Source organism: Trachinotus anak, unplaced genomic scaffold (genome assembly GCF_046630095.1).
Source record: "Trachinotus anak isolate AG129_WGS33_773 ecotype Australia unplaced genomic scaffold, CSIRO_AGI_Tana_v1 ptg000034l, whole genome shotgun sequence".
Taxonomy (NCBI): Eukaryota; Metazoa; Chordata; class Actinopteri; order Carangiformes; family Carangidae; genus Trachinotus; species Trachinotus anak.
In genome coordinates this window covers 2,931,954-2,953,754 of record NW_027273885.1, presented here as the reverse complement: position 1 = coordinate 2,953,754, position 21,801 = coordinate 2,931,954, and the positions used below count along the sequence as shown (strand labels likewise).

At 41.4% G+C, this 21,801-nt stretch overlaps 2 protein-coding genes across 20 annotated transcripts in view; one reads left to right on the top strand and one right to left on the bottom strand.

Moving 5' to 3' along the window:
• phldb1b (pleckstrin homology-like domain, family B, member 1b) overlaps positions 1 to 10,297 on the top strand; it is a 119,407-nt gene extending 109,110 nt beyond the window's left edge. For all 18 annotated transcript variants that reach the window (XM_071471623.1, XM_071471626.1, XM_071471621.1 and 15 more), the window contains 3 exons: positions 309 to 528; positions 2,641 to 2,726; positions 4,741 to 10,297. In XM_071471623.1, the coding sequence (XP_071327724.1) occupies positions 309 to 528; positions 2,641 to 2,726; positions 4,741 to 4,881 (447 nt within the window). In that variant the 3' untranslated portion in view covers positions 4,882 to 10,297. The remainder of the gene's footprint in view (positions 1 to 308; positions 529 to 2,640; positions 2,727 to 4,740) is intronic.
• The window catches only part of LOC139614404 (alpha-2-macroglobulin), a 32,179-nt gene continuing 20,322 nt past the window's right edge, over positions 9,945 to 21,801 (bottom strand). For both annotated transcript variants that reach the window (XM_071471640.1, XM_071471639.1), the window contains exons 22-36: positions 21,569 to 21,620; positions 20,718 to 20,801; positions 20,454 to 20,630; positions 19,622 to 19,703; positions 16,686 to 16,842; positions 16,177 to 16,251; positions 15,507 to 15,672; positions 14,698 to 14,894; positions 14,390 to 14,605; positions 13,805 to 13,923; positions 12,455 to 12,545; positions 12,288 to 12,356; positions 12,009 to 12,114; positions 11,821 to 11,862; positions 9,945 to 10,622 (exon numbers count right to left, since the gene is read on the bottom strand). In XM_071471640.1, the coding sequence (XP_071327741.1) occupies positions 10,600 to 10,622; positions 11,821 to 11,862; positions 12,009 to 12,114; positions 12,288 to 12,356; positions 12,455 to 12,545; positions 13,805 to 13,923; positions 14,390 to 14,605; positions 14,698 to 14,894; positions 15,507 to 15,672; positions 16,177 to 16,251; positions 16,686 to 16,842; positions 19,622 to 19,703; positions 20,454 to 20,630; positions 20,718 to 20,801; positions 21,569 to 21,620 (1,656 nt within the window). In that variant the 3' untranslated portion in view covers positions 9,945 to 10,599. The remainder of the gene's footprint in view (positions 10,623 to 11,820; positions 11,863 to 12,008; positions 12,115 to 12,287; positions 12,357 to 12,454; positions 12,546 to 13,804; positions 13,924 to 14,389; positions 14,606 to 14,697; positions 14,895 to 15,506; positions 15,673 to 16,176; positions 16,252 to 16,685; positions 16,843 to 19,621; positions 19,704 to 20,453; positions 20,631 to 20,717; positions 20,802 to 21,568; positions 21,621 to 21,801) is intronic.

The following is a 21,801-nucleotide window of genomic DNA, read 5'->3' as shown; positions in this document are numbered from 1 at the left end:
ACCCTGGTTTTTCACACTGGTATATGGAAGATTTTTATGCCAGGATTCAATGTAATTAGATATCAAAGTTCCAATATTTTTAATATTTGGAATTTAAAACATGCAAAACAGCCAGTTCCACGACACAAAACCTCAAAAAACACAACATGAATGCTTTTATTAATCATTTTATTAAATCTGTAGCCATACTGATCCTATTGGAGGTGCAGAGGGTGAAATCTGAACTGATACCGCCCCCTCTCTTCATGTCAACCCTCCTTGCTGCTCCAGTTGTTTATCCTGTGTCTGGTTGTTGTGTCTGGATCCAGGCTCGTCCTATGACTCGCTACCTGCCCATCAGGAAGGAGGAGTTCGACCTGCGCTCTCACGTGGAGTCGTCAGGCCACAGCGTGGACACCTGCTACCACGTCATCCTCACTGAGAAGATGTGCAAGGGCTACCTGGTCAAGATGGGAGGCAAGATCAAGTCCTGGAAGAAGCGCTGGTTCGTCTTCGACCGCCTCAAGAGGACCCTCTCCTACTACGTTGGTAAGAAGAGTGGGCAGATACTCAGACACACTCCATCAGGCTCTTGAAGCATCAGAAGCTGTTACACGGTTCAGACGGTGTTTGGGATCCTCATCATGACATCCTGTGACGCTGGTGATTGAATCATTTGACAGATGATTCAGTCTCTGCGACTAATTTTATTTTGTCTGTGGCAGAAAAATATGTGAAGCAGCAAAAACTCTCTCAGGTTAAACTGGGATTTATTACCACAAAACACAGAAGAAACTCTCTCTATATATAATATTAAGGCTATAAACTACCCATAATGCAACACTCTCCAGGAGCTGATGTTGCACTAGTTCTCCCTCCACTCAAAAAAAAGAATAACTGATGTTATGAATACATTATGTATAGTCCTCAGATATTAGTCGACCCTCGTTGTTGTAAATTCAAGCCAGTTTAGTAAATGTTGCAACACACACACACACACACGGTAGTGGCTCAGAGATGGAGGTGTGGCTGTTGCTCAGGTGTTGTTCAGGTGAATAACAGCAGCACCTTCTAACATGACACTGCAGACGACAGCCAATCACAATGACCTCCAACCATCTCAACATGGTGACCCTCACAAGACTAGTATTTACTGTAGTTTTACATTCAGTGGCAGAGGAAGTATTGAGGTTCTTTTCAAAATAAAAGTAACAATACTGTAATAACAATATAACAAATCTCAAGTAGAAGCAAAAAATCTCCACTGACAACATCTCTTCAGTTAATGTATGTACATATTATCAGCAACCTGTACTTTAAAAATTAAAAGTAAAAGTGCTCATAATGCTGAATAAATGCTCTTACAGCGGTTTTTTTTTTTTTTAATAATATTTTATTTAGTATTTTATAGTCTTTGGAGCCAATTTTAATGACTTTACATCCTCTGTAGTATTTTAATCTACAACATTCATCACATTGTATAAACTCATCACATGGTTTATGAGTAAAATCTTAATCAAATAAATAAATATATAAATAATAAATCAAATAAAGTGCTTCAAATTTGTACTTAATTTATTTATTTCAGTAAATCTAATTATTAGTTACTGACGATATTAGATTAAGGTTTAATATTTAAAGATTTAATATTTCAGCAAACAGAAGGAAAACATTACAGCACCTGTGTGGAAACATCAGAGGCTGCAGTCAGAATCACATTTAACATGTAAAGTGGCAGAAATCTCCTGCCGCCGGTGAGTGACAGCCGGAACCCGCGTCCTCCAGACCTTGAGCAGGTGTGGTACGTCAGGTGCGCTCCGGTGTAAATCTGATGTCGCACTGGGACACGTGTTTGCTGCTGGGCCTTTGAAGTCATCACAAGGTTCTGCTTAGAGCTGCAGGAAGCGGAGCCGGTTGAAAGCGGAGCCGGGGCGGGGAGGCGCTCTGAGATGACTCCAGCAGTAGTTAAGATTCGCGGGGTGCAGCCTCCCTGAGGACACTGATTGAGATGCAGCGCCTGCCCTTGTCTCTGACCTTCAACGATGAGCAGATGAGACGAGCTTTAAGTCATGAGCCGCTAATTCACGTTAATCAACCTCAACTGCAACGAGCAGAGTTTGGGTGATTTGGATGCAGTCAAACGAGATGCAAATGCAGGGCTATTTGAATGCTAAAGAGGTCATTAGGAGATAATAGCTGCATATTAAAAGGAAAGTGTTATTCCTCGAAATGAAGCAGCGCGTTCTACCTACTACTCTTAAGTTGGCTTGTGGAGTGTTTGTGCCTGGAGGTAGAGAGGGGTGTTGAGTTCCCCACCGGTTCCTTACTGCAGTTCTGCAGTGGCTGATGAAACAATCTGCAATGATTTACCAGAGTAGCGTAAGAATGCAGTCAAGTCTGAAAATACAATGAGAGCACCATTGGTTTAAAAACAGAGAAAAAGTGCTGTGCTTGTCTTTTTCCATCCATCATCATGAACCACAAATTGCTCATGATCAAAGTTTGATTTTTTTTTTTTTAATGACCGTATCTCGTGTTCTCTCTGTCAGTGCTCGAGGTGACATGGACGTTATGCGGTTTGGCTTTTTCCAGCCAAGAAAAGTCTGTTGTTGTCAACATGTTTCAGTCTTTGACCAAACCGTCGTTCTTTCCCTCCCACAGACAAACATGAGACCAAACTGAAGGGTGTGATCTACTTCCAGGCAATAGAAGAGGTCTATTACGATCACCTCCGCAGTGCCACCAAGGTACAAGTCTGAAAATCATCCTTTCCTCTCACTTATTTCACACTTTGTTTATTTTCATCCTGCATTCTCTTTTATTTCAAACATGTTTTTTTGCACATTCTGTGGATTCTGCTTCTTTTCTCTCGGTCTGTGCTTTTGCTTTGGCCGCCTGCTGCCGCCGCAGAAGGGATTTTTCAACTTGAATATGACCAGTGTATGTATCCATGCTCTCTGTCCCCCCCCCCCCCCCCCCCCCCCCACCTCGCCACTAAACCCTGTGTGTCTGGACTGTTTGTTGACGATGCATGGTTATAACAAGCGGAAACCAGTGTGCACTGGTTTGATTCAAACTTGAGTTGCTAATCCTGCTTGATCCCTCTGTGTCCCAGTGATCCCAGTGTAAACCAGTGGAGTGGAGATTCCTTATTCATACTGTATGCCTCCACTCTAGCAGAGGAAAATATGCTCACTGTGTTTTTAAGAAGAGTTCATGTTTGAATGAAATAATCTGATGTAGGAAAAGGCAGGTGAGGACGATGCTTCCTCACTTTTTGACTCCAGCCTGAAACATCTTATCTTTTCCTTTTCTCCAACACAAAGCCGAGCTGCTGCTGCCTCCTCTTCTTCAGTGTGTGTGTGTGTGTGTGTGTGTGTGTGTTGTAATGCGCCGCACTCTGACTAACTGCGTGGCTCTGATCAACTCTGGGACTTTGATTTTACTTGTCACTTCCATTGCCAAATTACAGAGAGAGAAACTTGAAAGCCTGGTGCACTTCGCACAGACAGAGGAAAAGTGATGAACGTGAGGATGAAATGAATTTTACACTTGTCTGGTCGGCTGTTTTTCCAAAAACACAACAACAACTTCAGCTGTGTCTCCGGTTCCTAAGATGCTAACCAGAAATGATACAACGAACATAACAGCAATATAGACAAATACGGTCGAGACTGAAATTTAATTCTAGATCTTAGAAACAGGTTCTGGTTCCTGTTGTTTGTATTTGTATTAATTTGGTAAAAAGGTTGAAAATATATATATTTCATGCAGTTTACAGAATATTTTTCATGCAGTTTTTAAGTTGCATTAATTTACAAATCTTTGTGGCCACTTTGGCAGCAGCACAACAAGGAAGATAGATAATAGTTGTTAGCATTTTTTTTTTTAACTGAAAACAGATGAAAAGTTACAGAGCAGGACTGAAGATGCTGAAGATGCGTTGGTGCTAAAGAACTGAGAGGAGCTGCAGAGTCGGGGAAAATTTTGTTGGTTCATCACTTTGAGCAGCATCTTTCATTTGATCGTTTTTGTTCATAAAATATTGATCAGTGCAGCTAAAATCATTCTGGAAACACCTTCAGAGGAGCTCAACCACCTGGGTTTTTTAAAGGCTGTCAAATTTTTATTGAATTCTTTGTTCATTTATTTATTTATTTTCAGAAAATTGATGGTTAGCTCTGTCTCGACTCTTGGCTTTAATTTATTACCATCATATTAGGAGAGGTACAGTCTGGTGTTAGGGAAGAATAGCCACTAAAACAGCAGTGAAAACCAAGGTTCTCCATGTTAATGTTACGCAGGCATGAACGATCGGTTCTCATTAGAACCAGTTAAACTGAAACCAGTGTAGCTTCAGTCACTTTTCATTCACTTTTTCACACTGTGTGTTATAGATTTAGCTTTGAATGGATAAAATTGCAGATTAATCTGAACTCAACAAGTTCCAGTAATTGGAATTCAAAGGATCTGAAAACTTTAGTTAATGAACGAATTTAGTTTTTGATTTTTGATAAATTAGCAAAAATGTATATGAATATAAAAAGTGGCCATTTTACCCTTTTAGAATTAAATCTACTACACAAAGTGCAAAAAATCAAAAGGGTTTGACTTCCTGAAGCTGCTGTTTTACTGGAGTTTCCTCCTATAACTGTGAACTACATCCAGACCTGATGAATGTAAGAGAGGAGAGAGAGCAGGGAGTCGGTCAGCTTTTCATTAGTTTCATTCTAGTTTTCTCTTTTTATTTTTCTCCGTCAGAGTCCAAACCCCTCACTGACCTTCTGCGTGAAGACCCACGACCGGCTCTACTACATGGTGGCCCCCTCAGCAGAGGCCATGAGGATCTGGATGGATGTTATCGTCACAGGAGCGGAGGGATACACACAGTTCATGAACTGAGAGCACAGGTGATGAGCTAATAGTTTCGGCAGGGACTCCCCATCACAGACTCTGTAGGCCCTTCCTGTTTCCAGTCCACCGCAGACACAACGCCTTGTTTGTTACTCATTTTTAATCTCACGATTTGATTTTACTGTGTAGACGTTCACCTCCACGTTTTCTACGTGATTCTGTTTGGATTTAAAAAGGGAGCCTGTGAAGGACACACACTCACACTCACACACACTATTGTATATAAACCAAATGTAAACCTGTCAGAGACTTTTAAAAAGCCTTTCTATATTGCCAAATGGAGATCTTGTAGTTGCTGTTTGTTGAACCTTTTGTATTATTTGTTTCCTTTCTTTCTTTTTCTTTTTTTTTACTTATGGAGAAATTTGCCAAATGACATAATGCCAATGTTTTTGTTTTGTTTGAGTGTTCATCATGACTATGCTTAGTTCAGACGGAGTCTAAAAGAATCTTCAAAGGGTGTAATCATTTTAGAAATATATTTGAAATAATCTTATTCAATGTGTTGTACAAATCTATGAGATATGATAGACGTCAGTGAGTCAGCAGGGGCTGGAGGTGATCGAAGAGTCCAGCACATCTGTAAATCTCTGCATCCTCCACGTCCACAACGGTCACGTCGCCTCAGTGCTGCTCTTAGACGAAGATGAACACTAAATCATTGCAGCATATACAGCACAGCACGGTATCCTACTTTACTTAGGCTCATCAAAGTAATTGGAGGTATTTTGTTAGACAACAGCTCAGGAGTTCATTCTGCAGTTCGCTCTATGGTTTGTTCAATATCCAGTTTGGGAGGCATCTTCTTCCATGAGTAATGAAGCTGCTAATGAGCATCATGTTCTGGTCTAATTAGCACATATCAATAACTGATATGCTGCACTAAACGCAGAACAGTGACAATAACTTTAAATGTTAGCACACTTTGGAGGTATAGTTTGATATTTTGTGATATGCATTGTGGTTATTTTCTTTCTAGAGGCGCAAGTTTGGCTTAGCTTAGCATAAAGACTGGAGGCAGGTGGAAACAGCTAGCCTGGCTCTGCTTAAAAAGAAAAGTTGTGTTTTATCACAACGTGTCTTTATGCTAAGAAAACCTAACAGTCTGCTTTCTCTAGCTCCATCCTCTAAGCTCTGGCTGCTTTCATGCCAAAAGTTTGATAAGAAGATTGATACCACTCTTGTACATGTATATGCTAAATATGAAGCTGCAGCCGTTAGCCGATTAGCTTAGCCTAGCAAGAGGAAACAGCCTGGCTCTGAAGCTAAAAAGCTAAAAACGTGTTGCTAAATGTGTTGCTATATTTCTTGACTAGGCCTGTGGTGTCCTCTGGCTTCCAGTCTTTTTGCTAAGCTAAGCTAACATTATCCTTGCTCTAGCTTCATTATCTAAGCTCTAGCTGCTTTTGTGTGAAACGTTTGAAGATTGATACCACTGACATATCAGTATGCTAAATATGAAGCTAAAGCCTGTAGCTTAGCACAGAGACTGGAAGCAACAGCTAGCCTGGTTCACTCATTTCATTTCTGTTTTCTGCATTGCTAAGCTAATCAGTTGCTAGCTCTAGCTTCATATGTAGTGTACAGACACAAGTGTCAACAATACTTGTATCTTACTCTAAAGAAAGTAAATAAGCGTGATTCCCCAAAATCGAAGTCAAACTATCACATCTTTGACTTTGGAGCTGGTTCTCTTGGTGGGACCCATCTGCTTTCAGGTTTTGAAAGGCTAAACAAGGCTAAACAAGGCTAAACATGGCTAAACATGGCTAAACATGGCTAAACATGGCTAAACAAAGCTAAACAAAGCTAAACATGGCTAAACATGGCTAAACATGGCTAAACATGGCTAAACAAGGCTAAACATGGCTAAACAAAGCTAAACAAAGCTAAACAAGGCTAAACAAGGCTAAACATGGCTAAACAAGGCTAAACATGGCTAAACAAAGCTAAACAAGGCTAAACATGGCTAAACAAGGCTAAACATGGCTAAACAAGGCTAAACATGGCTAAACAAGGCTACACAAAGCTAAACAAGGCTAAACAAGGCTAAACAAGGCTAAACATGGCTAAACAAGGCTAAACAAGGCTAAACATGGCTAAACAAGGCTAAACATGGCTAAACATGGCTAAACAAAGCTAAACAAGGCTAAACAAGGCTAAACAAGGCTAAACATGGCTAAACAAGGCTAAACAAGGCTAAACATGGCTAAACAAGGCTAAACATGGCTAAACATGGCTAAACAAGGCTAAACAAGGCTAAACAAGGCTAAACAAGGCTAAACATGGCTAAACATGGCTAAACAAGGCTAAACAAGGCTAAACATGGCTAAACAAGGCTAAACATGGCTAAACAAGGCTAAACATGGCTAAACATGGCTTTAAATCTGCATATTTCCACCGGATGAGGGCCGACACACAGAGCCTGTATATTGGTCGAACCATAGCTGCCACTTTATCGTGTACTTGTGAATATGTTGAACAGGAATATCTCATCTCTCATCATTGCCACCTCAAACTGCATATCTACACACACACACACTCCAACTAAAGAAGCTTGACTATCTGCCAAGTAGCCTTTAGCTAACTCGATGATGCGACTGCGCGGCCTGGACGCAGCCATCATCACTGCCAGCCTACAGAACCGACGAGAAGGCCACAGAGCCCACGCAGCATCAACCATACAGACTAATGCAAATTCAGAACTGTGCCTTGACTATGTGTTGTTGTTGATGCCGTGTCTGAGTGCAGCACAGCCTCGCTGGAAGGCTACAGTCACATGGATGCGTTTCAGTGCATTCCTGAGCTGTGGTGCAGTATGTGGACAGATCTGCAGGACTTCATTATGGAGGCATCTGCCTGCAGCATCGATACAAGCAGAAACCAGGGGCCCTGATCACACTGGGGATCCACCGGCTCACATGTACCAAACTCTGAATGTACAAAATACAAAACGGATTCATTTACGTCGTTAAATGGACAGTTTGATTTATCACAATCACTTGAACAGTCATCGGGAGGATGAACCGTCTTGGCGCTAGAGGAACAGAAGACTACAAATCTACAGTGCGGTGCACTAAAAGTACCCGGATGTTGCGCACAAAACGAGGGACAGTTCTCAACCGTCGCCATCTTGGTGACGTAGCGGAAGTGGAAGGGCCTCTGTTGTAGTTTCAAACAGGGGAGAACAGCGACAGGACACGTGGTTGGAGCCAAATGTGGCTAAATCTAAAATGTGTAGTTTGACAGAGCTGAGCAAGGCCACTGGCAGGTGGGCGACGATGTGTCCACCTGCTGCGACCGACATTTCCGGTGAGTGGACAACGGCGGCTTTAATTTGAAATTATAATATATAACTTTTCACTTTCAAATGTCTACAAATGACCGGACCTATATTATATTTTTGAGTTACGTCCCATGACACGTCTTTACCTTTAACATATGTCCGAAATATTTCTAGCAATTGTCAAACCAGCAACCTGTCTGTGCGAGTATTAGCCTTTCAAGACTCCTGTCCGCTGAGAAGTGTTTTTAGACTGACACGGTTTTATTCGGTGTTTTTCACGGTTTTAATCCCTTTGTCCATTTGCTCGGGAGGCGTTGTCACCTCTGTGGATGATTCGGCTGCGGATTAAAAAACAAACTCCCGACCGTTTGGTTCATAAAGTAGCAGCTAGCTTGACAGTTTTAGCTCACAGCTCCTCCCTGATGCCTGAAATCCGCCGACTAGCGCCGGTGAAACGCAGGTTTTTATTGTGACACTGCTTTATTTGGTGTTTCTACCGGTTTTAACCCCCTGGTCCGTTTGTCACGAGGAGGTGGACACCTCTGCGGATAATTCGGCTCCCGGTAAAAACGTTTTGAACATCTGGCTCGTAAATTAGCAGTTAGTGAGTTTAGCAATCTCAGCCCCCAACCCTTCCCCGATGTGTCCTCCGTAGGCGACATCTTTAAATGTGAAGCTGCAGTTTTCTCGGTTATAACCACCGGGTCTGTTGTTGTAGAGAGGAGGAGACCTCTTTGATAACTCGGCCTCCGGTGAAAACCACCTGAACGACTCACACTGACGAAATTCAAACCGAGAGCAGCTTACGGGAATGGTGTTTAAGACACCAACTCCCATGATCCCACGCTGTTTCATGACGTAGCCCGAGGCCGTCGTTTATGGCCACACCCACCGGAACTTCGGATTCAAGCTTAAACCATAAACTGTATATGAAAAACTTAAACTCATAAAAATGTGAATATTTTGTACATTCAGTAGTGCACCTTAGTTTGTCAACTTTTATTTGCAATAGACCGTTTACTGCATGAATTCACTGTACTGTACAGTTTATTTTTCAAAGTAGGGCACCTAAAAGAAAAGTATGATTTTTTTTTTTTGGTAGAAAATGTATTATTTTCCTTAAAAGCCACAAAAAAATCTACGTTTAATTTGCTGCCACTTCATGAAATTGCATCAGTAATGAAGCCGTCACATGCGTTGAATCCCCACTGTGAGCGGAGGCCTGAGTGCAGGAGGGAGAAACCCTTGTATCTTCAGCTTTAACAGACTCTAACTGACCGGATGTTTCCTGGTCATCGTCTTTGTCGTCGTGTTAATCGTCACATTGTGAATCTTGTTGATCGGCCGGTTTGTAGTCAGCAGATCCCTGGATGCTGTTTTCAGACTAACAGACTGTGATTTTTATGGAGCATGTGGAACTGTTGTTTAGTTTCATGTGTCGGTACAGTAACGATAATTTATGATTGTGGTGCCTGAGATAGTGACATGTTTACTTCTAAAACATGACGTAGAAGATCAGTGAAAAGACCTTAATATATTCAGCCCCCCCCCCCCCACCCCCCTCCTTGCCTTTAAACATGTGCAAACCAAACTATTCAACACTGGCAAGGCTGTTAAATCATGTCTGTTGATAGTAGATGGTATAAACATTACTGTTGTTATCAATGTTGAAAAGAAAGGAAACTAAATATACTGTAGAGGATGCCTGAATGAAAAAATAATATTACTATTGAGATGAAACAGTATTGTATGAAAATAAGTACAGTTTTTACTTATTTTTGTCATTTTAGAAATTTTATTGTCAGTCAGTTACATTTTAAATTGTTTGGTAGTGATGTATCGAGCTACCTTTTTTATTACTGGTACAGCAGAACACACAGAATAACTCACCTAGCACTCACGTGACTGTACTTCTTCTTTTCTAGAAAGTAGTTCCTGTTTCAAACACACACATTGCACACACACACACACACACACACACACACACACACACACACACACTCAGAATCAATACTCGGACCATACTGTGTTATTGGTACCCTGTACGTCTCATGCGTCACTTTCAGGTATGAATAATATGGATTTTGTCAAATCTATTAAAAACAAAACTGTTAAAGAGTCTGTCGTCTGTTTCTTGAGTTCAGGTGATGAGATGAGAGGCGGTTATGTGGATTCTCATGCGGACTAATTACAGGTTGTGGACTAATGTAACAGGAAGTGGAACAAATAAAAGTCTGTTCCTGGAATTACACAGAAAGTTGCATTCACACACTGATAAAGCAAAAGAAAAAAGTTTAAAAGGAGTAAAAAAAAAAAAAAAATTTAAATTGGGAGACACAATCTAAGAACAAAATAAACATCTAAAAGTTTCTTTCTTGAACACAGTGATTCTTCTAACTGACACGTCCTGTCCGGACCTTTCACAGCTCGTTGACGCTGTCACCTGGAAAAGAAACAAACTGTCATTCACCTTTAAACTACAAACACACCTGAAGTGGAGACGTCTCACTCATTGTTTGACCAGTTTTGAGGAAAAAATATGACGTTAGTGTCAACTTCGGGGGAAAAAAAACTTAATGGAAAAATTGAATCGTAACAAACGAGAAAAGTTGGGCCAAGTGAGTTTGGAAAACTCACGACAAAGCTACAGAGACAAAATGTTAGTTTATCTGTCCCTGTGAGCAGACTGGATTACTGATATATCAGTGTTATTGATTAGTTGCACCCGACATTATTGAAGTGTATCCTAATACAACACCAATGTACACATACATACATCAGAGGAGGTTTTGGTTTAGGAAACTCTAGGATGAAATCTTTTGTGTTTTCAGTGCTAAATTTCCTCTTTTCATCTCAGTGTTTTACTGGAGAGACAGTAAAACACTGTAACTGGATTTGATTCAGTCAGCTGAGGCTTCAAATTAACTTCAGCTGAACTGATGACCAACAACTCTCAACATATGGACGTGTGTGTATTGTTAGAAGACAAATTTAGTCCATGATTTATCCTTTAAACTCTAGAGCCGTGGTTCCAAACCTGTGGGCCAGACAGCTGTTCCAAGGGCCGACAAATCATTTGTAAATCACAGTACAGCATGGGTGAAGAGATGCAATATAAATAATGTTTTTAAATGTTTTAAAATGAAATAATCTTAATATAAAAAATGTTTCCTCTGCTTTCAGTTCAGTCCTGAATGTTCGATGGTTTTCCACATTGTTACGGGGTCATGATGGGGGTCGCCAACATGTTTGAGATTTTCAGGTCGGCCTGAGTTGGAACAGGTTGGGAACCACTGCTCCAGAGATCCAGTTTGTTTAAGTCAAGCTCAGTTTATAGATTTCAGCTGAAAGATGTCCAGCATGTTCAGGAGAAATAAAATGATACTTGTAATAGTTGTTTTTAACTTTAACTTGTCACAGCAGGAGAAGTTCAGATGTTACTTAAAAACATGAGCAATGACTTTCAGTGACAGTGAGGCAGCATGAACACCTTTATTCACACCTTTGCTTTTCTTACTGTGACGTGTTATCTGATAATTTGATATTTCTTTCGATTTATGCTTCAGATACACTGATGTACCTCTAATACTTTTTATATCAGATAAACAGCTGAAAGGAAATTAGTGAGAAATGTTACGTACTCTCTGCACAGGGGGATGTGTAGTCAGTTACGGCCTCATCACCTGCAAATGCAACAAAAAAAAAATCATTAGAAATACAGATGTGAGATGGTGAGAGAGGGAAATGACACAGACTGAGGCTTCAGTAAGTGATAAGACCCCTTCAGTTTAAACATTTTATTGTGAAAAGATGTTGATGAGTCTCTTACTTGTCTGGTAATAATCGTAGATTTTGACCACAGCTGGTTTCAGGTTCCTGACAGGCTGATCCTCCTCTAGTGTCACACTGTATATCTTTGCTTCATCCTTCTTCAGCTACACACACACACACACACACACACACACACACACACACACACACACACACACACAGAAAGAAGCTAATGAAATTAAGTTCGACTTTCCAATTCACTCACAACCTCCCTTACAAAGATAACCAATGACGCTCTGCTCAGGGACGCTGATATGAATGCAACAGAGCCTCTTACCCCGTCTAAGTAGATGTTGATGAATCCTTCGTCCACATCCACACGTTTCACTGAGGAGTCGCTCTTCAGCTGCAGCAGCACAGACACAGATAGTTAGAGAGTTATGGAGACTGACTGACTGACTGACTGACTGACTGACTGACTGACTGACTGACTGACTGACTGACCAGCTTCAGGGAGCTCTGATCCAGAATGTAGCCTGACAACAGTTTGATGTTGATGATCACCATGTTGGTTTCCTCTCTCCTGCCCTGGTACCTGCAAACACAACACACACCAACAGTCAAACACATCGCAGACACACACACTCGACTCACCTGAGCCGACGAGCCTCCCTGTGAATGTGCTTCTTTTTTTTCCTTTATAATCTAAAAGGTATTACATATTTAGTATAGTTTAATTTTTCTTTCTTGTTGTTTGCAAAATATGTTTTAATCCTGTTTAACTAAGTGTCGAACTCCGGGGCTGAAAAATGATGCTGTGTCAAAAGCTGCAGTTCCTCTAATGACCACTAGAGTCTGGCTCCAGCAGTGAGTCAGTCCCCACAGACGCCCATGTTCAAATGTCCAACTTTACAGCAGAAATAAACAAGTTTACAGCCTGGTACAGAAACTGTTCTGGTCTCTAGAGCTAATTTCCTCCTCCATGACGACTGTACAGGCTGAATTTTTATATAACTCACCTGTTTAAGTTTTGTTAAGGCTTAAAGTTCTGCATAATTGTGGGTGTGGCCTCTTTGATGACATGTGGGACAATGTGGTGTTTGCCACAAATCAGCAAAAACATGCAGTCAGCTCACTCTGATGTCCATCTTTATATACAGTGTGTTTATCACACAGTCCAGGCCACATGTATTTGGACAGTTTCACGCTGAAAGTTCCAAGTCTCAGCTTTAATTTGAGGATGTTTACATCAAACCTCAACGTTTCAACAGTCATCAGACATTTGGCCACTTTGTCTGAAGCCATGTGCATCTGTCCAATTACTTTTGACCACTAAACTTTGTGTGATATACGTTTGAAGGCCTGTATCACCCACACACTTCTTTCTATGTTCACGTAAACCTCCTCAAATTAAAGCTGAGACTTGGCCCTTTAATGTATTTAATGTAGTAGCTTTTATTTTGGTTCACACTGAATGTGCTGGAGCTCAGAGCCTGAAGAATGAAACGTGAAACTCTCCAAATACTTACAGTCTGGACTGAATCTGAAACTGAAAATCAGAAAAGAAAAAAGAGAATCACAATAGTTTGTAACGAGTTGTAGCTGGTGCAAACACAACACTGGTTTGTGTGAAGGTCATTTCAAAGTTTAAACTCATTATTTTAGCCTCATAATTAAACAGCTCATTTGTGTTGATGCAGCTACTTTTGGTTCAGTGTCGTATGAAACTATTCGCTGATGCAACCTGAGAAAGTTTTAGTTTATCTGGTCAAAGTCTCCACTGAAGTAAGAAAAATATAATCAACAATACGAACTATTGATCTGTGCTCGCACTGAAGTGTCAGTAAAAAGTACCTGACGTTAACGAAGAGGATGAGCTGCGGCCGGCTGGTGTTACACTTGGCCATGATGTTACTGGAGATGTTGAAGGCAGAGAAGTCCGGGGGAGGGGGGACGTTGTAATGCATGGAGATCTGTGGAGAGACGCAACATCGGCAACATCTGTTCATCCACAGTCAGTGTGAAGAGACACAGCGGACGAGTTCGCACCGTCTGTGCAGCTCACAGCTCAACACACTCGTGTGGTGTTTGATTTCAAACTGAAATATCAGGTGATGCTCTCACTCACTCGCTTCTCTACCTGCAGCAGGTACATGTTGTACGGTTTATTTAACAGCCTTTTATTCATATGTTGCTCTGCATTTTTTATTCTTCTGTTTTTTCACTTTTATTCCAGTTTACCATATTTTTATCTTCCATGTATTTTCTTTAAAGTCTTATCTTCGTGTCTCTTGATGTTTATTTCATATCTCATCTTAAAGCCTCTCATGTAAAACACTTTGACCTGTTGTTAAAAGGTGCTACACAAATAAATCTGCTCTGTCTGACGTGATAGTTGAGAATGACAGACATTCAGTGGTTGAAGTGTTTTGTTTGTACCTGAGCCAGCACACAGCTCTGTCCCTGGGCTGTGATTGTGTACTCTCCTGGGACCTCGCTCAGCTTCTCCTCCTGGTACAGCAGCCTGTTGCGCTGATCCACCATGAACTCTTTGTTCAGGCCTCCTAACGATGTCACCGTCACCGTCGTGCTGCCCTCCACACTGTAGGTGGCAGCTCCATACTTAGCCAGGGCCTGCAGGGCCACCACCGTGTCCTGAGCAGCAGGGAGGAGGTTAGGAGTGATGTCAGAGTCCATTCAGGGTTTGAGGTTTCACAGAAACCACCTGTGGGTGTGGTCTGTCCTACCTGTGTGGAAGAGAAGCCGCCGTACGGGTTCTGCTGCTGAGCAAGCCAGCGGACGATGCCAGAGGAGTAGTCCAGGCCAAACTCTGGCATGGCTGGACCGGAGAGCAGAGCCAGCAGCATGTAGGAGGTCATCTCCACCTCCAGGGAGTCCAGGCCTTTCCCAGAAGCCCCTGCTCTGTCCCAGTGACGGGTGCCTCCTGTCGGTCAGGAGAGTGGAATCATCCGTCAGTGGGTTAGCAGAGACATGTACATGTAGCTCTAGAGCCTGTGATTCAAACTGTAAAGAGGAGGTCTTCATGTTTCAGTTTTAGATGATGTTTCAGTTGCCAATTTCCCTTGATTTTCTACATTTATAAAATCAACAGCCAAGCTAAAGCTCTTACAAACCTTTTTTCTTTTTTATCAAAAAAGGGCAAACAATGTGACCCAAGGTCATTTCTGTAGCTACAATTTACAGATGTCCCCTAAACACCTCACATGCAGACAATAGTCACTACAATTTACTGGTGTTCACTAAATGCATCACATGATGGCTGTCAGCAGACACTACAATTTACCGACGTCCCTAAACATACTTCAACATCTTCAATTGACACTTCAGCTCCATTCAGTGCTTACACTTCAACATGCTTCAGTACCTCAGTGTTTGTAAATCGATGCCACTTCAGCAGTTTCAGCATTTCAACTATTTCACGTTTCAGCATCAGATTTTTAATAGCATTTGTAAATTTTCTTCATAAAAGGATTTTTTCTGTGTCAGAGCTCGTGCAGCTTGACGGCTGCAGTAAATGATGGTTTCCCTGTCTCACCTTGTGTGTTGGACTTCTGGTGCAGGTAAGTGATGAGTTTGCTCCTCATCTCCTCGTCTCCAGCCAGAGTGAAGGTGTACGACAGCAGGGCGGTGGTGTATAGGTTGTCCAGCTGGCCGGCCACAGCTTCCTTCAGACACTGCAGACACTTCTGGACGACAGGATCCTGTCAGAAACCAAGCAAAGCAGAGATGAGACTGTGCAGGAGCATAAATGAGAGGCAGAGATCTCTAACAGCTCAAACAATGAATGGACCAATTTCCGTGGAGGCTTTTAAAACTTGGAGGATGTTTGCTGTGCAACTTTGTTAGCAATTCTCACTGACAAATGCAGCCACTGAGACACACTGTTTAAAGCTGCACAGACAGTAAGGAACACATGCTGACATCTCGTCGAGGCAGTGGAGCGAGATAAAATATGACTCCGTGCTCCCCTAACTTTCACCTCCTGCCTACAAATAAGCATTTGTAGAAAATGATGTGGTATAAAAAACACTGCATTTATTTAACATAAATATTGTTTGCAGAAAGTTAGTGGCACAGGCAGTAAGTCTACCATGGCAGGCCAAGGGTTCATCGCTTCAACACCTCACAGCAGCAGCAACAAGACGTCATCTGAGTCTGAGATGAACCTGGAAGGCTGAAAAGCAGGAGAGCGATGGCAGACTCACCGTGGCGTTGGCATCCAGCTCAAGCATGGCGGCGGTGATGTAGGCCGTCAGGGACACGTCATCGCTCACTCCTCCCTTGTGGAAACACAGGGGCATGGTGGGAGGGTCAGTGAAGAGGCAGCACAGCGTCACACTTTCAGGTTCACCTGATGCTTTTCTTTCACTCATTAAACTGGAAAACTTGACAAAACGTACAAGCTGCGGTGGTTTATGTTACAACTGAATAATATTTCAGTTAGTTTGTTGTCAGCAGGATTACACAAGAAGTACTGAACCAACTGACTCATTAAAGTTTGGGCAGATCTAGATCCTTTACTGTGAATTGAGTCTGGTGTGTGTCGTTTGACACTGGCCTTGGTGGAGGTCTGTGCTCTGTTTATTTTAGTTATCAGGAAATCTGCACAATCCACAGAATCTGATCCTGATCCTCACTGAGCTCATTCTGTGATTTTGTTTTATAGGAAAAATGTATTGAAACTATATAAAATCCTATAAAATGCCTTCATTACCTTCATGCCGTTGTGGAAGAGTTTCCCAACAGATCGGATGCAGCCATCAGGTCGCTGGTGTCTTGACAGCCACCTCCTCGCATCTTTAATGTGACTGGGATTCACAAAAATGTATGGTCTTGCCCCGCCGAAGGACTTCATCACAAAAGAGGTCAGCCTACAAGAACACACACCACACGCACACACTTTTTCAGAGAATAAATCTAGCTATGTGTGCCTGTGTTGGTAACCCCACAATGAACCCAGCTCCAGGACAATTACATAACAGCCTCCTACCACACTACCACAGAGCATTTGGCCTGAGCTGCATCTACAACAGCTCAGTCTTATTCCTCTGAGCTACATGTAAACCCAGCAGAGTGAAGACAGCTGGAGCAGAGAGGCAGCAAACGTCCTCTGGAAAGTTAAATATCCACTTCCCATATGTCTGGATAATGGATTCATGGATTCTCATTAATCAGAAATACATCACACTACACATATTGTATTGTACCACAGTAAATCAAAAGGGAAAAAAATCAAATAATAAAAACTGCATTATTTTCATGGCCACTTGGGGGCAGCAGAATAAGCTGTAAACACAACACTGACCTTATAGAGTTCAACATGTTAGCAAACAATTCTTTATTCACACTCTCAGCAGACACAGAGCAACGTAATCAACCAACTCAAGTCAAGCAAAGATGTGTGACTTTTTTCCTGTTTCACATTATTATTTCTGTTACTATAAACATTTTATTAGCACAGATTTCAAATCGCATTAATTATTTGTGGCTATTTAGCCGCAGCATGAACAAGCTGACTAAAAAAAGACAAACCACTAACATATAATGTTCTCCCCTTATAGAGACTCAACATTAGCCATCATTTGAAGTCCTGGTTCTGACTTCATGACGATTGTACAATATTCCATCAACGTCTGAGAAAAAATATCAGACTGGATAGCTAGCAAGGTCCACTAGCTAGTCACTAATTTCCCTCTACAGTTTGGCAGCTAAATGCCGTTTATTAGCCTGGAGTCTGTTATTTGGCTGTCGCCATCTTGGTTTTTTGAAACCAAGAAACCATATTTGTATGAAAAGGTGGAGCTGAGGAGGAGTGAGGGGTGGATCCGACCTGCTCTGTGCTCTATCCTGATTGTGTGGTACAATCCGTCAATACCCTGCTTTATGGTCTATTTTACTCTAAATGGACCATAATTTAAAAAATGAACATTGTGTTGGGAAAACATCAGGAAAATATTTACAAAGGTAATAAATAAAGTGAGAGGTGGAGACATTTTCCCATAGACTTCAATACAATCTGACTTGCAACCAGTGGAGTCGACCCCTGATGGTCAGTAGATAGATGCAGGTTCAAGGCTCTTACACTCTGGCTTCACTTTTCACACTCATATACAGGCTAAGGTTCACACCTACAGGCAGTTTAGAGTTGCCAATTAACCTGCACGTCTTTGGGTTGTGGGAGGAGGCCGGAGCACCCACAGAAAACCCACATGAGAACATGCAGACTCTGGCCCGCATGTTTGAATCCAGAACCTTCTGCCGTGAGGTGACAGTGAGTAACCACTGCACCACCGTGCAAATTTGTTCAAACTTAGTAAGTAAAACTTCCGAACTTCTCCATCTCTGCACACAGTGATTTCCAGACAAACAACATCCTGAAGGATTTTCTAATGTAATCGAACACTTGAGAGCCCTAGTTTCTCCCAGCCACAAACACACACCCACACACAAACACACCAACTGCCAAACTGCCCAGCACCCTTTCAAAAGCAGCAGAGGGTTTGTTAAATCCCCCGAGGGACTGCAGTGCTTTAAGCCCATTAAATGAAAATATTAATATTTTCTGGCAGGTTCCTCATAAAGTAAATTATTAGGATGGTTGCTGATGCCAAACGGCAGAGAGGACACACTGTGTGTTTGTGTGTGTCCAACTCCCACTATACGTCTTTATTCTCTCGTCAAATGAAGTGTGAGATTTGAGCTGAAAATATTCAGTTTATGTTTTGTGGATAAATGTTTGAAAATGTTCTGTAACTATTAACGTAACTGCAGAGTTTCCCTGTGTTTTATAATCATGAGCTGATTCTTTATTACTTTAGTGTTTATTGTCTTCAAAAGGTTGTAGCTGACAGGTGTGAACACAGACAGTGGGAGGGATACCTGCCTCCTTCTTTACACTAAACCTAGTCTGTTGTTATTCGTGTTAATATTATTAGTATGTTGGATTTTTATGAAACTAAAATTAATGTTAACTTCTCATTTAAAAGAACCTAAAATGTAATGAAAGATTTATACAGCAGTATAATAGGCACACAGCACACACACACTGCCTATCACACACATGCAGAACGTGCTGTAGTGTTTCTCATTCGTCCCCTGGACTAAATTTGTCCAACACAGTTTCATAATGAACCCAAAACTTATTTACATTTCTCATAATGATAAAAAGAGCTGCTGCTGGTGTGTCAGGACTGGATTCATTGGTCATTTTCAATATTTAATCATCTCACCACAAGTAGCCTATATTCTGATTCTGTGAAACACTGCACCATTAGAACAGAAATCCACAGGTGCAAACACACCTGACTTTTAAAGGGAATGGGAAATAGCACTCCGATTGGTTTATAATACATTACGCCCAAAACACTCCCATAATTAATTAGTTTGAACCACGCAGCTGTTTTTACAGTGTTATGGCTGACATGGACACGCCTAAAGCACTTGCTGTTAAATGTTTTTAAAAAAGAAAGTAATTATAATTTCATAATGTGTGTTAATGTTGTGACGTGTGTCACTGGTGTGATAATTTCAATATAGAACAAAAAATATTCTACAGGTATATATTAGTTAAATTATTGTAATAGTTTGATTATAACTGATGGAGCACCAGTTCCTGTATGTTCATACATCAGTGTCTGGATCTTTACTGACCAGGTGTTTCCAGAATCATCACTCTTCCCAAAGGCGCTGTAGGAACCGTCGTCGTGCTTATAGGTGAGCTCCCTCTGATATCCTGCAACACACACACACACACACACACACACACACACACACACACACACACACACACACACACACACACACACACACACACACACACAGAGCTGTGTCAGATTTACAAAAATGTTTGTTTTGTCTTTTCATGTGAAGCACTCGGAGCATTACATTTCTTTGTTGTAAAACACTTTGAGCTGCATTTCTTGTATGAAAGGTGATATACAAATTAAGGTTATAATAATAACTATTATTATTATTATTATTATTATTATTATTATTATTATTATTATTATTATTATTATTATTAACGCCCATTTAGCATTAAACTAGTTATTCTCAGTTGCTGGTTAAAATGACTCCAGTGAAATGTCAGACTCAGACCGACACAGTGATGGAGGTTAAACCCACGTCTATCTGTAGGGGTCAACCCACTTCAGCTGACCCTCTATCTCGACCCCCCTCTCGACTGTGGTTGGACACGGGTCAGACACTGCCCTGCTTTCATGAACTGCTGTTGTTACCAGGAATGAAATTCTGTGATACTGATGCTTAAATGTATGAGAGAGAGAATAAAATAGAAAGCATACACGATCAAGTGGTGTGAGAGAGAAAGAGCGGTCATGAGATGCGTCCTTGAATTTTTGTTACAATAATTCATCAAATCAGATCCATCGTTCTCAGTGGTTTGTTTTGGGAGTCGTACGTTCAGACCCGTCCTGGACGGGAAGACACACTAACTGATTCAGAGTCAGTCCTGAGGCCTCACCGCTTTCCAGGAAGCGCATGGCCCTGTCCTGAATCTCCTGGGTCAGCTGACCAGTGCTTTTCAGGTAGTTGAGGATGAAGATGTTGGGAGCAAAAAGCACCATGTTCTGCTCCCCACAGCCGTACGGCATGGCCAGGAGCTTGTCCAGATTCTTCATGGCCCGGCCCATCAGATCACCTGCAGGAGCCAAAAACAAGAGAGTTGAAAACAGAATCTGAGAATCTGAGTTTCTACTTGTCAGAGAGGAAGAATCCTGTTACTGACCCAGAACGGAGACCGAGGCTCTGGCTGATCCAGCCACAAACATCTCAGGCATCAGGAGAGAGATTTTCTTGTCCACCGGCCCCTCTGATGACACACAGGTAAAAAGAAATGAGCTCACTTTAAATACTTCATTTCTCTTCAGGTAAAAATCGATAGAACAGAATATTTCCACGTGTTTTATTACCAATCTACCTGTCGTTGAGGTTATCAAATGTTTCATCTTTTATTTTGCTCTTGTTTAACTTTATAAACATTTTAGCAAAAAAACAACTCTTATTCATGTTATTTCACCCTCAAAAGAAAGAAAAATTGACTAAAAATGACTTAATGCTGCCTGTGTTACAAAGTACTTGATAAAGGCAGCAGTAAAATAAAAGATAATATAAATTGATTCAATATATCTATTATTCTGAAATTAAATGAAATGCAGTCAGGTAGGAAAAAAGCATCAATACTCATGATTAATTAAGTGACAAATTAAGACATTTACTGAGGGATAATTTCAATATAAAGATTATCAAAATAAAATTTTCTTTTTGTAGGTGAATAAAAATCTTTTTCTAAAAACTTCACAGATGTGACAGTCGAACTGCACCTCACGTGGATAATTACTACAACCATCCATTTAACACTGACAAACAAAAATGCAGCTCAACAATAATGAGCAGCTGGTGAGGATCCATCTGCACTGAACATCTGTGAGAACTTTGACCTTTGACCCTGACACAGGCCTCCATGACAGGATGACATTAGCAGATGTATTTATCTGGTGTCCTAGTTTTCTGTGACGGCCGTTCACCCCGAGGCTTAGATAACTGCTGCTGATGCTCAGGTTGTTTGTGAACGCTCACCTGCCGGACACAGGAGGGCATTGTGGCTGACCATCTGCGGCGTCCCCTCGGCCTTGTGGAGAGAGACAAAGGAAACGATATTGAATGAAACAATGTTGAGATGCTGGGAATCGTTGTCTGCAGCATCACAAATGATACAGGGTCAGACAACATAGCGTCTGTCAGACTTCTTGACTTTGGCACATTAAAAAAGTGTTTTAATATATTGAAGAGATTGAAGTTCATTTCTTCAA